The sequence below is a fragment of the Sinocyclocheilus anshuiensis genome, unplaced genomic scaffold, assembly GCF_001515605.1.
Source record: "Sinocyclocheilus anshuiensis isolate Anshui unplaced genomic scaffold, SAMN03320099.WGS_v1.1 scaffold615, whole genome shotgun sequence".
Lineage (NCBI taxonomy): Eukaryota > Metazoa > Chordata > Actinopteri > Cypriniformes > Cyprinidae > Sinocyclocheilus > Sinocyclocheilus anshuiensis.
The window spans coordinates 2571184-2584707 of NW_015552647.1; the positions used below are offsets into that span (position 1 = coordinate 2571184).

At 36.6% G+C, this 13524-nt stretch overlaps 1 protein-coding gene across 2 annotated transcripts; it reads right to left on the reverse strand.

Moving 5' to 3' along the window:
• Window positions 1–2704: 2704 nt before the first annotated feature.
• On the reverse strand, window positions 2705–11863 carry LOC107667010 (complement component receptor 1-like protein). 2 transcript variants are annotated; one of them, XM_016458584.1, is made up of 15 exons: window positions 11544–11863; window positions 10618–10803; window positions 10430–10529; window positions 10282–10352; window positions 9649–9825; window positions 8147–8332; window positions 7959–8058; window positions 7811–7881; window positions 7178–7354; window positions 4860–4943; window positions 4733–4765; window positions 4396–4422; window positions 3863–3902; window positions 2991–3096; window positions 2705–2836 (listed from the first exon to the last, which is right to left on the reverse strand). In XM_016458584.1, the coding sequence occupies exons 1-14, from the start codon at window positions 11605–11607 to the stop codon at window positions 3033–3035; spliced, it is 1380 nt and encodes a 459-aa protein (XP_016314070.1). In that variant the 5' UTR covers window positions 11608–11863; the 3' UTR covers window positions 2705–2836; window positions 2991–3032. The 2 variants fall into 2 exon arrangements, with proteins under 2 accessions (XP_016314070.1, XP_016314069.1); XM_016458583.1 differs by having other exon boundaries at window positions 3026–3096; window positions 11544–11862.
• Window positions 11864–13524: the final 1661 nt, after the last annotated feature.

Here is a 13524-nt window from a genome sequence, read left to right on the forward strand (position 1 = left end):
ATACGTGTTTGCTTCCACCACGGCACACGTGTGTATTCTAAACGACACTACTACAGTTTGCAAGATGGACCATATATCGATTCATTTCCACGGGGAAAGAGGAGATTCAACTATAGGCCAATCTGCTCGAGCTTGGTTCGTGAGGAACTGATGACGCAACAGCCGCTTGGCGCTACTCTCTCATTTCCTTCACCGCTAGATGGCACCTCAAAACGTGCTCTGCACAGACAGACGGCTCCAAAAACAGACATGCATGAATACGATTCTCCTCAAATAGGCGACTCCACACTCCAGGCGAGCATCAGAGCTAATCTAAACCCAGACGAGTTCATACGCATTTATAACTTTGAACTTGGGATCACTTTCCCAGCATCTGTAACTGATCCCACTTACTGTGATTGCATTTAATGGTCTGATGGCTGTATTAAAACAGGATGTATTCTAATGTATTCATGACAGCCGATTGACCAACACTAAATGATCCCAGAGATGCAGCTTTGAGAACCCTTGCTTAGCATAACATGTCAGCATCAACAAAGATTACAATTCCAATTTACACAGACAGTTTTTTTTATGCGTGTCATTAAAATATAATCTGAAAAGTCCCAACTTTTTGGTTGTCCACATGAGGGATGTTGTGCTAGCTTGTCAGGTTGAGGCCCAGGAAATGTGCTGCATTCATCAATGACAAATGCTAGTAGCTCTTGCCTTCTTCTTTGGGTCAAATTAATGAATAACAAGGACCCACGTTTCCTTTCTGCCAGGAAAAGATCTTTTAAATTGCTGTATAATTTTAAGAGCACCATAAAAAGAGCAGACAACAACAAAATATCTCTACTGAATTTCATAAAACCTTCAGTTTGAAAAAGAAGTTGAGTCTATGCATAAACCGGGCTGGGCAACTTATTAAATGTCCTGTGACTGGATGACCATATAAAGCAGTTACTGGTCAGAGTGTTCTGGTTAGAGCTGACTTACTGTTTGTTGTGTTTAGTACCACAGCATGAGTAAATACACACCCATTCATTAGCAATCTACTGCTAAGCATCCACCCATACAATGAATCATCTCCTGGTCTATGTGACTTTTCCAAGATGACGGCATACGTGATATTCTTAAATATATATTTGATTACACGCTATTTGGCCAGATTTAATGGTTAAATCCCTCTCTGTAATTCTTCACTTGGCCGTCTCCTCCCAGATGGTCGACTGTGATTGGAAGTTATGGGCCCTCGGATTGCAGTGTGAAACCGTCTGGGTTAAATGAAGATGCTTACTCAAGCATATAACAAAAGATCCGGGTTACTACGAGACGGCAAAACCTCCTGAGAAGTTTTAACACTGATAATGGGCTCATTCTTCCAAGTTAAACGCTTAGAATAGCCCTATTGTATGTGATCAGCAAAAAAAATGTACATTAAATTTGCACCATTCCTGTTAGTGTCACCATAAGAACTTGAGAAACCACCACATTCTTTGCCATTTGTGAAGGTACATTGTCCTGCTAACTGTCTCTGTTGGAATGTCCACGAACTTTTTATTTTAGAAGTACATCATTCTTTTCCCCGATATTTCTTCCTCTCCTTCCTTTTCAGTCCATTTTTTCTTTTGTGTTAATAATACCCACCACCAAAACATAAACACAATAAATAAACAATAATTACATTAATATGTATTTTTTTACATCTCCATAGGGAAAATTAACTTGTTAAATATGTTGTGTAACTAGATATTCACATATTTATATCATCCACTTGCAACCAAACTTATAAAACAACTATAAAACCTTTATCATGAAGGTAATACATAAAGCATATATGCAATATTAAAAATAACTAATAAATAAATATTACTTATTAAACAAACTTACATTTACCATTTACACTTACACAAATAGTTTTATACCTCAAACCATTCCAAATCTTAATGAGAAGCAAGTTATTACATTTCTAAGAGACTTGACTTACAATTTTCCCCCAGGAAATTATGAAATGGGTGAAAACATTTCACTTGACTTGTTTAAAAGCAGTAAGTTTTGCTCTTTAGCAATTACAAATAAATAATAGATTTAAAAAAAAACTGTAAGAAGAATAGACTATTATTGTTTTATTTTTTTTAATTAAATATTTTTAGCAGCTTTTTGAGAACCACATTTAAATGTAGTTTCTCTTTGCTTTCATGGGTTTGGCCAAGGTCTCTGTATAGAGCACACTGTCTAAATTATTCTCCAGTTGATGGAAGTATTTGGCTTGAATAGCAGCAAGTATCTCTGCTATTGTCTTGGTAACCACATTGCTGTGTGGTCTACTGCTTACGTAAAAGTAATACTTTTGAAAGGGGGGTGAAGAATTATTACAACTCACATTAGAAACGTTTGCTAATTCAGGATCAGGTTTCCTGTCACCATATGGTCACAGAAAATCTGACCCGGCTGTGGTACACTGTCAATATCTCACTTTACAACTTCGCACTAAAACTGCACTTCTAAAAGGTGAAAACACACGAGTGGAAACATGTGCCAGAGATTCTTTTGGGTGGATTCTTGGTAACAAGATGGGGAAATTTAGAGGTCAGGATTCGGTCATCCTGGGGGAAAAAGAAACACACCCAAGTACTTAAAAAACAATCTTCATTCAAATATACAAAAATATAATCTTGTGCTTTTACCAATAACTAATATATTTCTAAAAGCAAAACATTTTGTAGCAGTTATAAATAAATACAATATCTAGTTTATAAAATACAACAACAAAAAAAAAGTTAAAAACTTGAAACTTCAATGAATCCATGTGCAGGAATAACGCTAAAGCAAAGGAGCTGTCCGATTGTTTGCCCTGTGGTTGAGAATCCAGATAAAACACATTAAGGACAATAAACACGACACAATAACACATTAAGAATAATTAATTGAGACTATTTTGCCAGAACTACCTCACAACTAATGAGTGTATTAGTCATTGGATGAAGTCATGACAAAAGAAAACTCACATTAAGCTAATGAAGATTCAGATATGGGTGGATACCTTGAGTTTAGACACTTTGATTTAGCAATAACTCTTCTTTTGCCCTCAGTTCTTCACCAGTATTGTATGAACTATGCAGCATTATCAAACAAAGAGATACAGTAAAGTCATTATAATACATTATTTATTGGACACATTCATTTGTTGTTAATATTGAATTAGCCATCTGCTCTGCATGCTGTTTGGATGTAATTAGTATTTGGTCATACATTAGCTCTGCGTAGTTATTTCTGTCATTTTGCCAGCAGCACCAGACCAGCGTTTCCTTTGTGACAGCACACCTTTTAATTAAAACGTTTTATTTTTAACCTACTACGGCTCATATAATACATTTTCACGGGGTACATCAGCAATAATTTACTTGAGATTGAGTTTGTTTGCCCATTAACTCATGATGAGCATGCTGGGAATGTTAAGGTAGGAACTTGCATGGACTTTCTGACTTCCTTCAAACCAGTACAGTATGTGAAACTTTATTTTCTATGATATTGTATAAGCTTTATTAGCCCAAAAGCACTTCTTCTGTCATTGTACAAGAGAATCAAACTAAAAAATGAACAATTCAAAGTGTGCCACAGCCACAAATCAAGCACAAGGACAGATAGTTTTCTGATTGATAAAAACATGAATCAAAGTGCGTGTGTATTTTTTTGTCCATCCTCATCCTCATATGAAAAGATGGGATTCATGCAGGAAATGGCAAGAGGAAACCTGATGTTAATGTGTGGATGAATGCATGTGTACAGCAGCATGCAGTTGAAGTGAAGTGAAAGTCAGCCATGCTTAGCTGCGCTAGAATGATTTTAAATCAATCGACAGATTAAGAGATATACTCACCCTCTGCGTTTTAAATTACGATATCCAAAACACACACCCACTGTGGAGTAAGATCATTTCAAATTTCAAATGCTTTGGAATGGGGTCAAGAACAGCTGTGCATCACAATCAAAGGCACCAAAGCATGACAACATACAGTACCATTCAAAAATATGGGGTCAGTATGATTTTTTTTTACATTGTTGAAAGTTTCTTATGTGAAAAGTTTTTACAATTTTACTGTTATTTTTATGTTTCCTATTTTATAATATTTTAAAATGCAATTTATTCCTGAAGCAAATCAGAATTTTTAAGCAGTCACTACTCCAGTCTTCAATGCTTCTTGATATTTCTGTGGAAACCGTGATAGGAATTTTACATCTTCTGCACATTTATAAATGTCTTTACAGTCACTTTAGATCAATTTAATGTATCCTTGCTGAATAGAATAATATAAAAAGTGATTAAAACATTTTTAATGACCCCAAAACAACTGGTATATACTATACTATCTATACTGTACATAGCTCAATCCAAATAATTCATATACTCACAGACAATGGCTATACACAATAAGGCACCTGCAACATATAAGATCAGTTGTGTTATTAGTGAGTATAACAGTGAGACACATGAACAAAAGGAAATGAACTTTCAATAGATACAGTATGTGGTGGCCCTCAGTTATAGTAGTGATCACTCCTCTTATTTGGAACTTATGCAAGACAAAATAAGCCATTATCATCACTGACTGTTATATAATATGGTGACATATGTTGTACGACAAACTAAAGTCACCTCCATCTACAGTAACTGCATTACTTTCCTGAGGGTGATGTAGCCAGACATTGAATTCAGTACAGTATCACTGGATTTAAAGGATGAACTCACTTAAGCCAATAGTGAGCTTTTTGACAAGTCCTCCTGCAATAAAACACATAATCAAATAACCATTACAACATAACCATAACAAATAATTAGTGTGAAACCTGAAGAAAAGCTGGGCTGGACTCCTTACCATGTGAACGGGTGGAGGCTGTTGTCATGTCTGTTGTTGTGGCTTTGTTTATGGTGGTGCTTGCTTTTGTCAGTGTCATGATGACTGAAAAAAAAATGAATACGTCGTTATCTGCTTTTGCCATCTTCTCCAATTCAACATTGCACATGTTGCATAAACATCTAGACAATTCAGTTGATTTGAAAATGTATATGGAATGCAAAACCACCGGAGAAAGATCCACAGATTTCTGAAGAACAGGAACGCCCATCATTCACAAATTCGTTTCATATTTGATCTAATTTGATTATGCTTTTAGCTACAAGTGCAGCAGTACTCTAAGCAGAATGCAGCAGAGTTTCCCTCAAAATCAGCGCAGGAAGTGCTGCGGGTTCTGTACAGGCCTACTTATCACTCATATCACAAATGCACACCTTGGAATATAAATTCCCATTCATTATAGCGTTCGGAAGGTTCAGTTTACAGATATATTCAATTTGAATTAATCGGGTTGTTCAATATCAGGTGTACCAATAAATGGCTCAATTTAGTTGTCAAGTGACTTATTCGTTTTATTATAATTTATTGTAATATTATAATAATTATATAAAATGTGCAAAAATGAAGTCACTTGATAACAAAATTAAGTCTACATATCTACATCTATCTATATCTATCGATCTATCTAAAAAAAAAAGTTCTGCATATTGGAAACTTAAAGGTGGGGTAAGCGATTTTTCAAAAACGCTTTAGCAAACTGATTCGGGCTGAGTAGCAAAACAAACTTGTAGCCAATCAGCAGTAAGGGGCGTGTCTACTCATGATGTGGAGGAGAGAGCGTTCAGTGCACAGCATAGGACGGACATTAACCGAGCCGAGTGACAGAAAGATAGAGGCGGATAAAAAAAACAAATGAGGAAAAGGCTTGCGGAACAAAAGAAGGCTTAAGGCAATAAGGCAAGAAGTAGGACCCGTGTAAATATCGGATCAGCTTTCCAGCGCTGGAGAGAACTCAAGAAGCGGAAGGCCTGCGATCGGACGCTGTTGGTGATTTGTAGTGTCGTGCCGTGCCGTGCCGCATCCAGTGTAGACCATAGATGTGTATATATATCTATGGTGTAGACAGCATCACTGATTATAATGAGTTCCATAGTATTTTGTCGCGCCGCGCCACTCGCGTCCGGTGTAGACACGGTGTAACATTGGTTTTGCTTTGTTTCACATAACTAATCGTTGCCTGGGTTGCGTACGTATGTGTGGGGCGGAGCTATCAAAATAGGGGCGAGACCCTTTTGGGGTAGGGGCGTGTTTGTTTTGGTGATTTCAAATGTCAACATTGGCTACCAGAAATCGCTTACCCCACCTTTAAAAGTGATTGGTAGTGCTCATTTAGAAGTTTTTTACTCTTCTCACTATTAACACTCATTTTTATGGCATTTTGTATAATGTTCTTCCAGCACTGCCAGGCACAGCTATCCGATACTCCCCAACCTGCACCATGATGGTTTCACAGAATGATACATCGCCTCCCTAGAAATATTTTTCAACAACTTCCTGTCACCAGCAGGACTATGATGAAATGGAAACATGAGGCTGAGCTGATTCTGTAGGGCTTGGAGGAAACAGACCGGGAGCGGTGAGTCACTGAAGACTTGCTATTACAGAACACTTCAACATATACAACTAAGACAAAAAAAATCCATAAATCACAAAAGGCCTGAAGGACCTGCTGAACAAGGAGAAGGGGACCTTCAAGTAGAAGGTTACCTAGAGATGACATGGAACATAAATAAACAGGTCAATAAGAGGACAAAACAATAAAATACAATAAAGTGAAAGGGCAATGCAATTCAACTGTGCTGTGCAGGAATAGCAGGATGAGTTCAGCAGGCTGAGTTCTAACATGCAGTGCCCTGATGGTGCTGCAACACCAGTGATTGAGTCCAAATACAAGCTCAGACTGATCAAGGGTCAGATCTTGAAGCACCATTACTTATACTTTTACTTAGCGATAGGTTTCCAGTGGAAAAACAACTTGGCATCCACAGTAAAAACGACAACACTATGTTGTGCAAATCACACAAGAACAGCCAATAAGAATATATTTGAGTGCATTATTATAAATTATAGCTAAAAATCAACCTCCCTATGTAGAAAATAAATGGAGTTGTTACTTCCGGAACTGGCTGTTGCACTCTATACACAGCTACAGTGTGTGGAGCTAGATGCTGGACCAATGCAACTGTTTGTGGGTGGAGCTTCCCACTGTCATTCAATGCAGCTAATTAGGACAAAAAATGTATGTGACTGGAGTAAAAACTTTAATTCCAAAAACTGACCTATGCATTCCGGAGGTGGTGAACTATATACCCCGTATTCACCACATGTAATGGAGCTGTTGCCAACGAGGATGTAGTTATCATCGCAGGAATATGTAATGACATCATTAAACACAGGTTCACTGGGTGCAACCCTCTTGCCATGCTCAATTGGATCTGGATATTCGCATACTGTCACTATAAGAGACACGGTGAAAGAGAAGCTGTTACAACATCTCTGACTGTGAAGTTGCTCTAGACAACACAGATGTTGATACTGAATGCGCATTAGGGTTATTACAGTAAACTAAAATCATTAAAAAAAAAACTCAAAATAATATAAACATGAAGTGAATTAAAATCAAATGTAAACATATTTTATTTCAGCAAGTTGCCCAGGCAATGTTTTCATTTTCAATTAGTTTTAACTTGATGTATTTAAATAACTATAACTGAAAGAAAAATGATGAACGACTATATAAATATACTTTCATAAGAAACAAAAGGGATAAGAACAAAATGACTAAAACTTTAACTAAGATGAAAATATAAAAATGTATCAGATTAATTTAAAATATTAAGAAACACTATAATAATGTCTAAATTATATTAAAAATAACACTTATATGAATCTATCCAAAGATGAGGACTCACATGTACATTCAGCGCTTCCACTCCAGCCAGAAACAAGACATTGCCTGTGGCTTGATCCTTCCAGATCATATCTGGATTAAAGACAAAAACAAGAATCAATTGCAAGTATGAGTGCAATAGGGACAGTAGGGGCCACAGCGTTCCTTACCCTGTCTCACATATGGGTTGAATGTAGGCACCAAAAAATGTTCCATCAGGTATGTAGTAGGTCATATGTGGTGAAAGTTCAGGTTGTCTACAATCAATCTCTGAAATGAAAGCAAACATAGCAGTTTAGTACTTGATACAATTTCTTTTAAGGGGAATGTCCCAATTTAGAAGTCAAAAGTGAATTACTTTTGCAGGTTAATTTCACTGGACTCCAGACCCCGTTCACACAGGTGATTGAAGTCGGACCTTCATCTCTCTCAAATCCTTTAGCACACTCCACAAACGCTTCTGAATTGTCTGGGAAGCTATTCTTCAGTATGGATTCCGAGGACAAGACAATTTTGCCATTCAAAACAGGAAATGGACACTCTGCTACAACAACCACAATAAAAGATTTTAGTCAAAAGTTTAGGGTCAGCAAGATTTGTGTGTGTGTGTGTGTGTGTGTTTGTAAACGAATAAATACTTTTATTCAGGACACATTAGTTCGATCAAAAGTGAAAGGGAAAACATTTATAGTTTTACAAAAGATTTCTATGTCAAATAAGGGCTGTTCTCTTTAAATTTCTATTCATCAAATAATCCTTTCAAAAATTATCTCGGTTTCTTTCCACAAAAATATCAAGCAGCACCGCTTTCAAGCTTCGCCATCAGAGGTAAATTACATTTTAAAATCTATTCAAGCAGAAAAGCTATTTTAAATAGTAATAATATTTCACCATACCTGTTTTAGTGTGTTTTTGACCAAATAAATACAGCCTTGGTGATCATAAGAGACTTAAAAATAAAAAAAAAAGCTTAACCTCAGTAATCCCCCCTTTAAATGCATTTTATTTGTATTACAGGTAGTTAAATTTATGCACTTGACAAGTACAGTATATTGTGGCTCCACCTACAGGAAAGTTCCGATATCTGTCTTTGATACCCTGCTCTTAGAATGGTATTTTTCCATTTGACTAATAATTTTCGAGATTCTATTAAAAACATAAAACTCAAAGAAACAGATCAATCCCAACCCAGGGTTGTCTTGTGGTTTAGCGGCATTTGTTCATGAAATTGCTCAGGCAGGCTGTTTTCAACGAGCTGAAAAGTTTCTGAAGTTGACAGACTGACTGGGTTTAAAGAGGTCATATGATGCGATTTAAATTTTTCCTTCCTCTTTGGAGTGTTACAAGCTCTTGGTGCATAAAGAAATGAAGGTGCTGTGTGTTTCGTTGTGATAGCGAAACTACTTTGTTTGGCCTTCCAAAAGAGGACAATATCCGCTTCGTCATGCCTGGAGCTGATCCGTGCTGGTCGCTGAGGAAATGCAACAACTTTGCGCTGTGGATCACCGGATCGGCTTTCACCGTGGACGAAGCGGAGTCCAGCCCGGGGTCGTCACATGTGGTTGCCGCAAGCCCTCCGGACGCTCCTTCGTCGAATCCGCCGGCCGCGCCGTTCTCAAGCCCGCCGCCTCTGCTCACTCAAGCCCTCCGGCCGTTCCTCACTCTAGCCCCCGGCCTCTGCTCACTCTAGGCCGCCGTGTGTGATGCTGTGTTTCGACGTGAAAGCGAAACTACTTTGTTTGGCCTTTTAAAAATAGACACGACTAGAAATCAGTGGTTAAGTTGTATTTACAACACTGTTCCAGAACACTTCAACCCAAATATTCAGATGTGTGCAACAATTTAATTCCAAAAACTGACCTATGCATTCCGGAGGTGGTGAACTATATACCCCGTATTCACCACATGTAATTGAGCTGTTGCCAACGAGGATGTAGTTATCATCGCAGGAATATGTAATGACATCATTAAACACAGGTTCACTGGGTGCAACCCTCTTGCCATGCTCAATTGGATCTGGATATTCGCATACTGTCACTATAAGAGACACGGTGAAAGAGAAGCTGTTACAACATCTCTGACTGTGAAGTTGCTCTAGACAACACAGATGTTGATACTGAATGCGCATTAGGGTTATTACAGTAAACTAAAATCATTAAAAAAAAAACTCAAAATAATATAAACATGAAGTGAATTAAAATCAAATGTAAACATATTTTATTTCAGCAAGTTGCCCAGGCAATGTTTTCATTTTCAATTAGTTTTAACTTGATGTATTTAAATAACTATAACTGAAAGAAAAATGATGAAAGACTATATAAATATACTTTACTAAGAAACAAAAGGGATAAGAACAAAATTACTACAACTTTAACTAAGATGAAAATATAAAAATGTATCAAATTAATTTAAAATATTAAGAAACACTATAATAATGTCTAAATTATATTAAAAATAACACTTATATGAATCTATCCAAAGATGAGGACTCACATATACATTCAGCGCTTCCACTCCAGCCAGAAACAAGACATTGCCTGTAGCTTGATCCTTCCAGATCATATCTGGATTAAAGACAAAAACAAGAATCAGTTGCAAGTATGAGTGCAATAGGGACAGTAGGGGCCACAGCGTTCCTTACCCTGTCTCACATATGGGTTGAATGTAGGCACCAAAAAATGTTCCATCAGGTATGGAGTAGGTCATATGTGGTGAAAGTTCAGGTTGTCTACAATCAATCTCTGAAATGAAAGCAAACATAGCAGTTTAGTACTTGATACAATTTCTTTTAAGGGGAATGTCCCAATTTAGAAGTCAAAAGTGAATTACTTTTGCAGGTTAATTTCACTGGACTCCAGACCCCGTTCACACAGGTGATTGAAGTCGGACCTTCATCTCTCTCAAATCCTTTAGCACACTCCACAAACGCTTCTGAATTGTCTGGGAAGCTATTCTTCAGTATGGATTCCGAGGACAAGACAATTTTGCCATTCAAAACAGGAAATGGACACTCTGCTACAACAACCACAATAAAAGATTTTAGTCAAAAGTTTAGGGTCAGTAAGATTTGTAATAAATTATTTTATTCAGGACACATTAGTTCGATCAAAAGTGACAGGGAAAACATTTATAGCTTTACAAAAGATTTCTATGTCAAATAAGGGCTGTTCTCTTTAAATTTCTATTCATCAAATAATCCTTTCAAAAATTATCTCGGTTTCTTTCCACAAAAATATCAAGCAGCACCGCTTTCAAGCTTCGCCATCAGAGGTAAATTACATTTTAAAATCTATTCAAGCAGAAAAGCTATTTTAAATAGTGATAATATTTCACCATACCTGTTTTAGTGTGTTTTTGACCAAATAAATACAGCCTTGGTGATCATACGAGACTTACAAATAAAAAAAAAGCTTAACCTCAGTAATCCCCCCTTTAAATGCATTTTATTTGTATTACAAGTAGTTACATTTATGCACTTGACAGGTACAGTATATTGTGGCTCCACCTACAGGAAAGTTCCGATATCTGTCTTTGATACCCTGCTCTTAGAATGGTATTTTTCCATTTGACTAATAATTTTCGAGATTCTATTAAAAACATAAAATTCAACCCAGGGTTGTCTCGTGGTTTAGCGGCATTTGTTCACGAAATTGCTCAGGCAGGCTGTTTTCAACGCGCTGAAAAGTTTCTGAAGTTGACAGACTGACTGGGTTTAAAAACAATCATTCAAGACGTTTCATTTAAAATCAGCTTACCTTTCCCCATAGAGACCAGTGAAAACGGCAGTAGAAGCAGTGGCCAAGCCTTCACACTTGTCATCGTTATTTGAATAGATTTGGTTTTTCAGCAACAAACACTTGTCGTGAATATACAACAACCGACAGAAAAACTTAAATGATGAAATAACGATAAAGCACTAAGTTACACGGACAACGATATTCCCCATATTAGCTTCATTGGTCACTTCCCCGCTGCAAAGGAAAAGAAAAAAGGGAAAATTGAAAGGAAAAAGCGCTTCTTATACTGGCGTGTACTACGACTGAACAATCTGAAGGGAATCTAGTGGCTCACTCTTGCACGAATGTTTGAGGAAACATGCCCATTCTGTGACGCAGGCCTGCCCTTCCCTCAGACTAAAGACTCACAACATGATTCAAAGAAACTGGCTGCTGCTCTCTATGAAATACTAGCGTGCTTACTGTGCAGCACAGTATACACAGCCTGCCTATTATATTTAAAAATAGTACTTAATTTCTTTACAGTGTGTAACAATAATTGTTTTAAACGAGTATGCATTTGTACTGTATTTATTTGATACACTTGTCACGTTTGCATTAGTTGCCTGTAGTAGCCATGTACACATTAGTGTCACGTGATCCTTCAGAAATCAGTCTAATATGCTGATTTGATGCTCAAGAAACTTTACTTATTACTCATTATCAATGTTGAAAGTAAAGATAACAGTTTTACATATATATACAGGCTATACGAGTGTGATATTGCTTATATATATATATAGGCTACATATATATGTGTGTGCAGTGTTGGGGGTAACGCATTACAAGTAACGCGAGTTACGTAATCAGATTACTTTTTTCAAGTAACTAGTAAAGTAACGCATTATTTTTTAATTTACAAGAGAATATATGAGTTACTTTTTCAACACAGGATCCTTCAGAAATCATTCTAATATGCTGATTTACTACTACATCAACTATTAATTATTAACAGTTCTTTTTATCAATGCTGCCGTTTAATATTTTTGTAGAAACTGATTTTTTGAGTATTCTTTGATTCATAGGAAGTTCAAAACAACGGCTTTTATTTAAAACATAAATCTCTTGTATTATAAATGTATTTACTGTCACTTTTGATCAATTTAATGCATCCTTATGGAATAGTTTTTTTTTTTTTTTTCCTTTTCTTTTCGAAATCTTACTTAACCGAAACTTTTGAATGGTAGTGTTGCCCAGTTTCTGCAAAGCAACACAGCTGTTTTAAACAATGACAATAATAAGAAATGTTTCTTATTCATATTAGAATGAATGTGACACTGAAGGCTAGTAATGGCTGCTGAAAATTCAGCTTTGCCATTGCAGCAATACATTCAATTTTGAAGTATTTTCAAATAGTATTTTCAAATAGAAAACAGTTCTTTTAAACTGTAATAATTTCACAATATTCCCATTTTTCCTGTATTTTTATCAAATAAATGCAGCCTTGGTGAGCAAAAGAGACTTCTTTCAAAAACTAAAATAAAAATAAAAATCTTAACCATTCATGAACATTTGACCTGTGATCGTTTCATTGTTTTCAGCTGTATTTTCTTCCACTTTTATCAGTGAAACTGAATGACCTTATAAAATCAACTTTGTTCCCTAAGGAAGTATTTTGAACATTAAGAGCTAGACATATTAAAGCAGACTCCAAATGTGCTCTCTGCGCTTATCTCAGAAACACACACCACACCCGTTTTATCCTGACCTGACTAGAGAGATAAAGCCAGTCACTCTTGCCTTATTTATAACAGAAGAACCAGGCCTGTTTTTCATCAGCTTGTCCACAGCAATTAAGGTTCAACGAGTAAAGTTCTAGAGTGGCACATGGTTGTTTGGTTAAAAGCATTCCTGTTTTTCGAAATGCACTCCCTGTTGAAAAAAACAGCATATGCTGGTTAGGTATGTTTTGACGCTGGGATGCTGGTTTAAGCTGGTCCTTTGCTGGTTTATGCTGGTC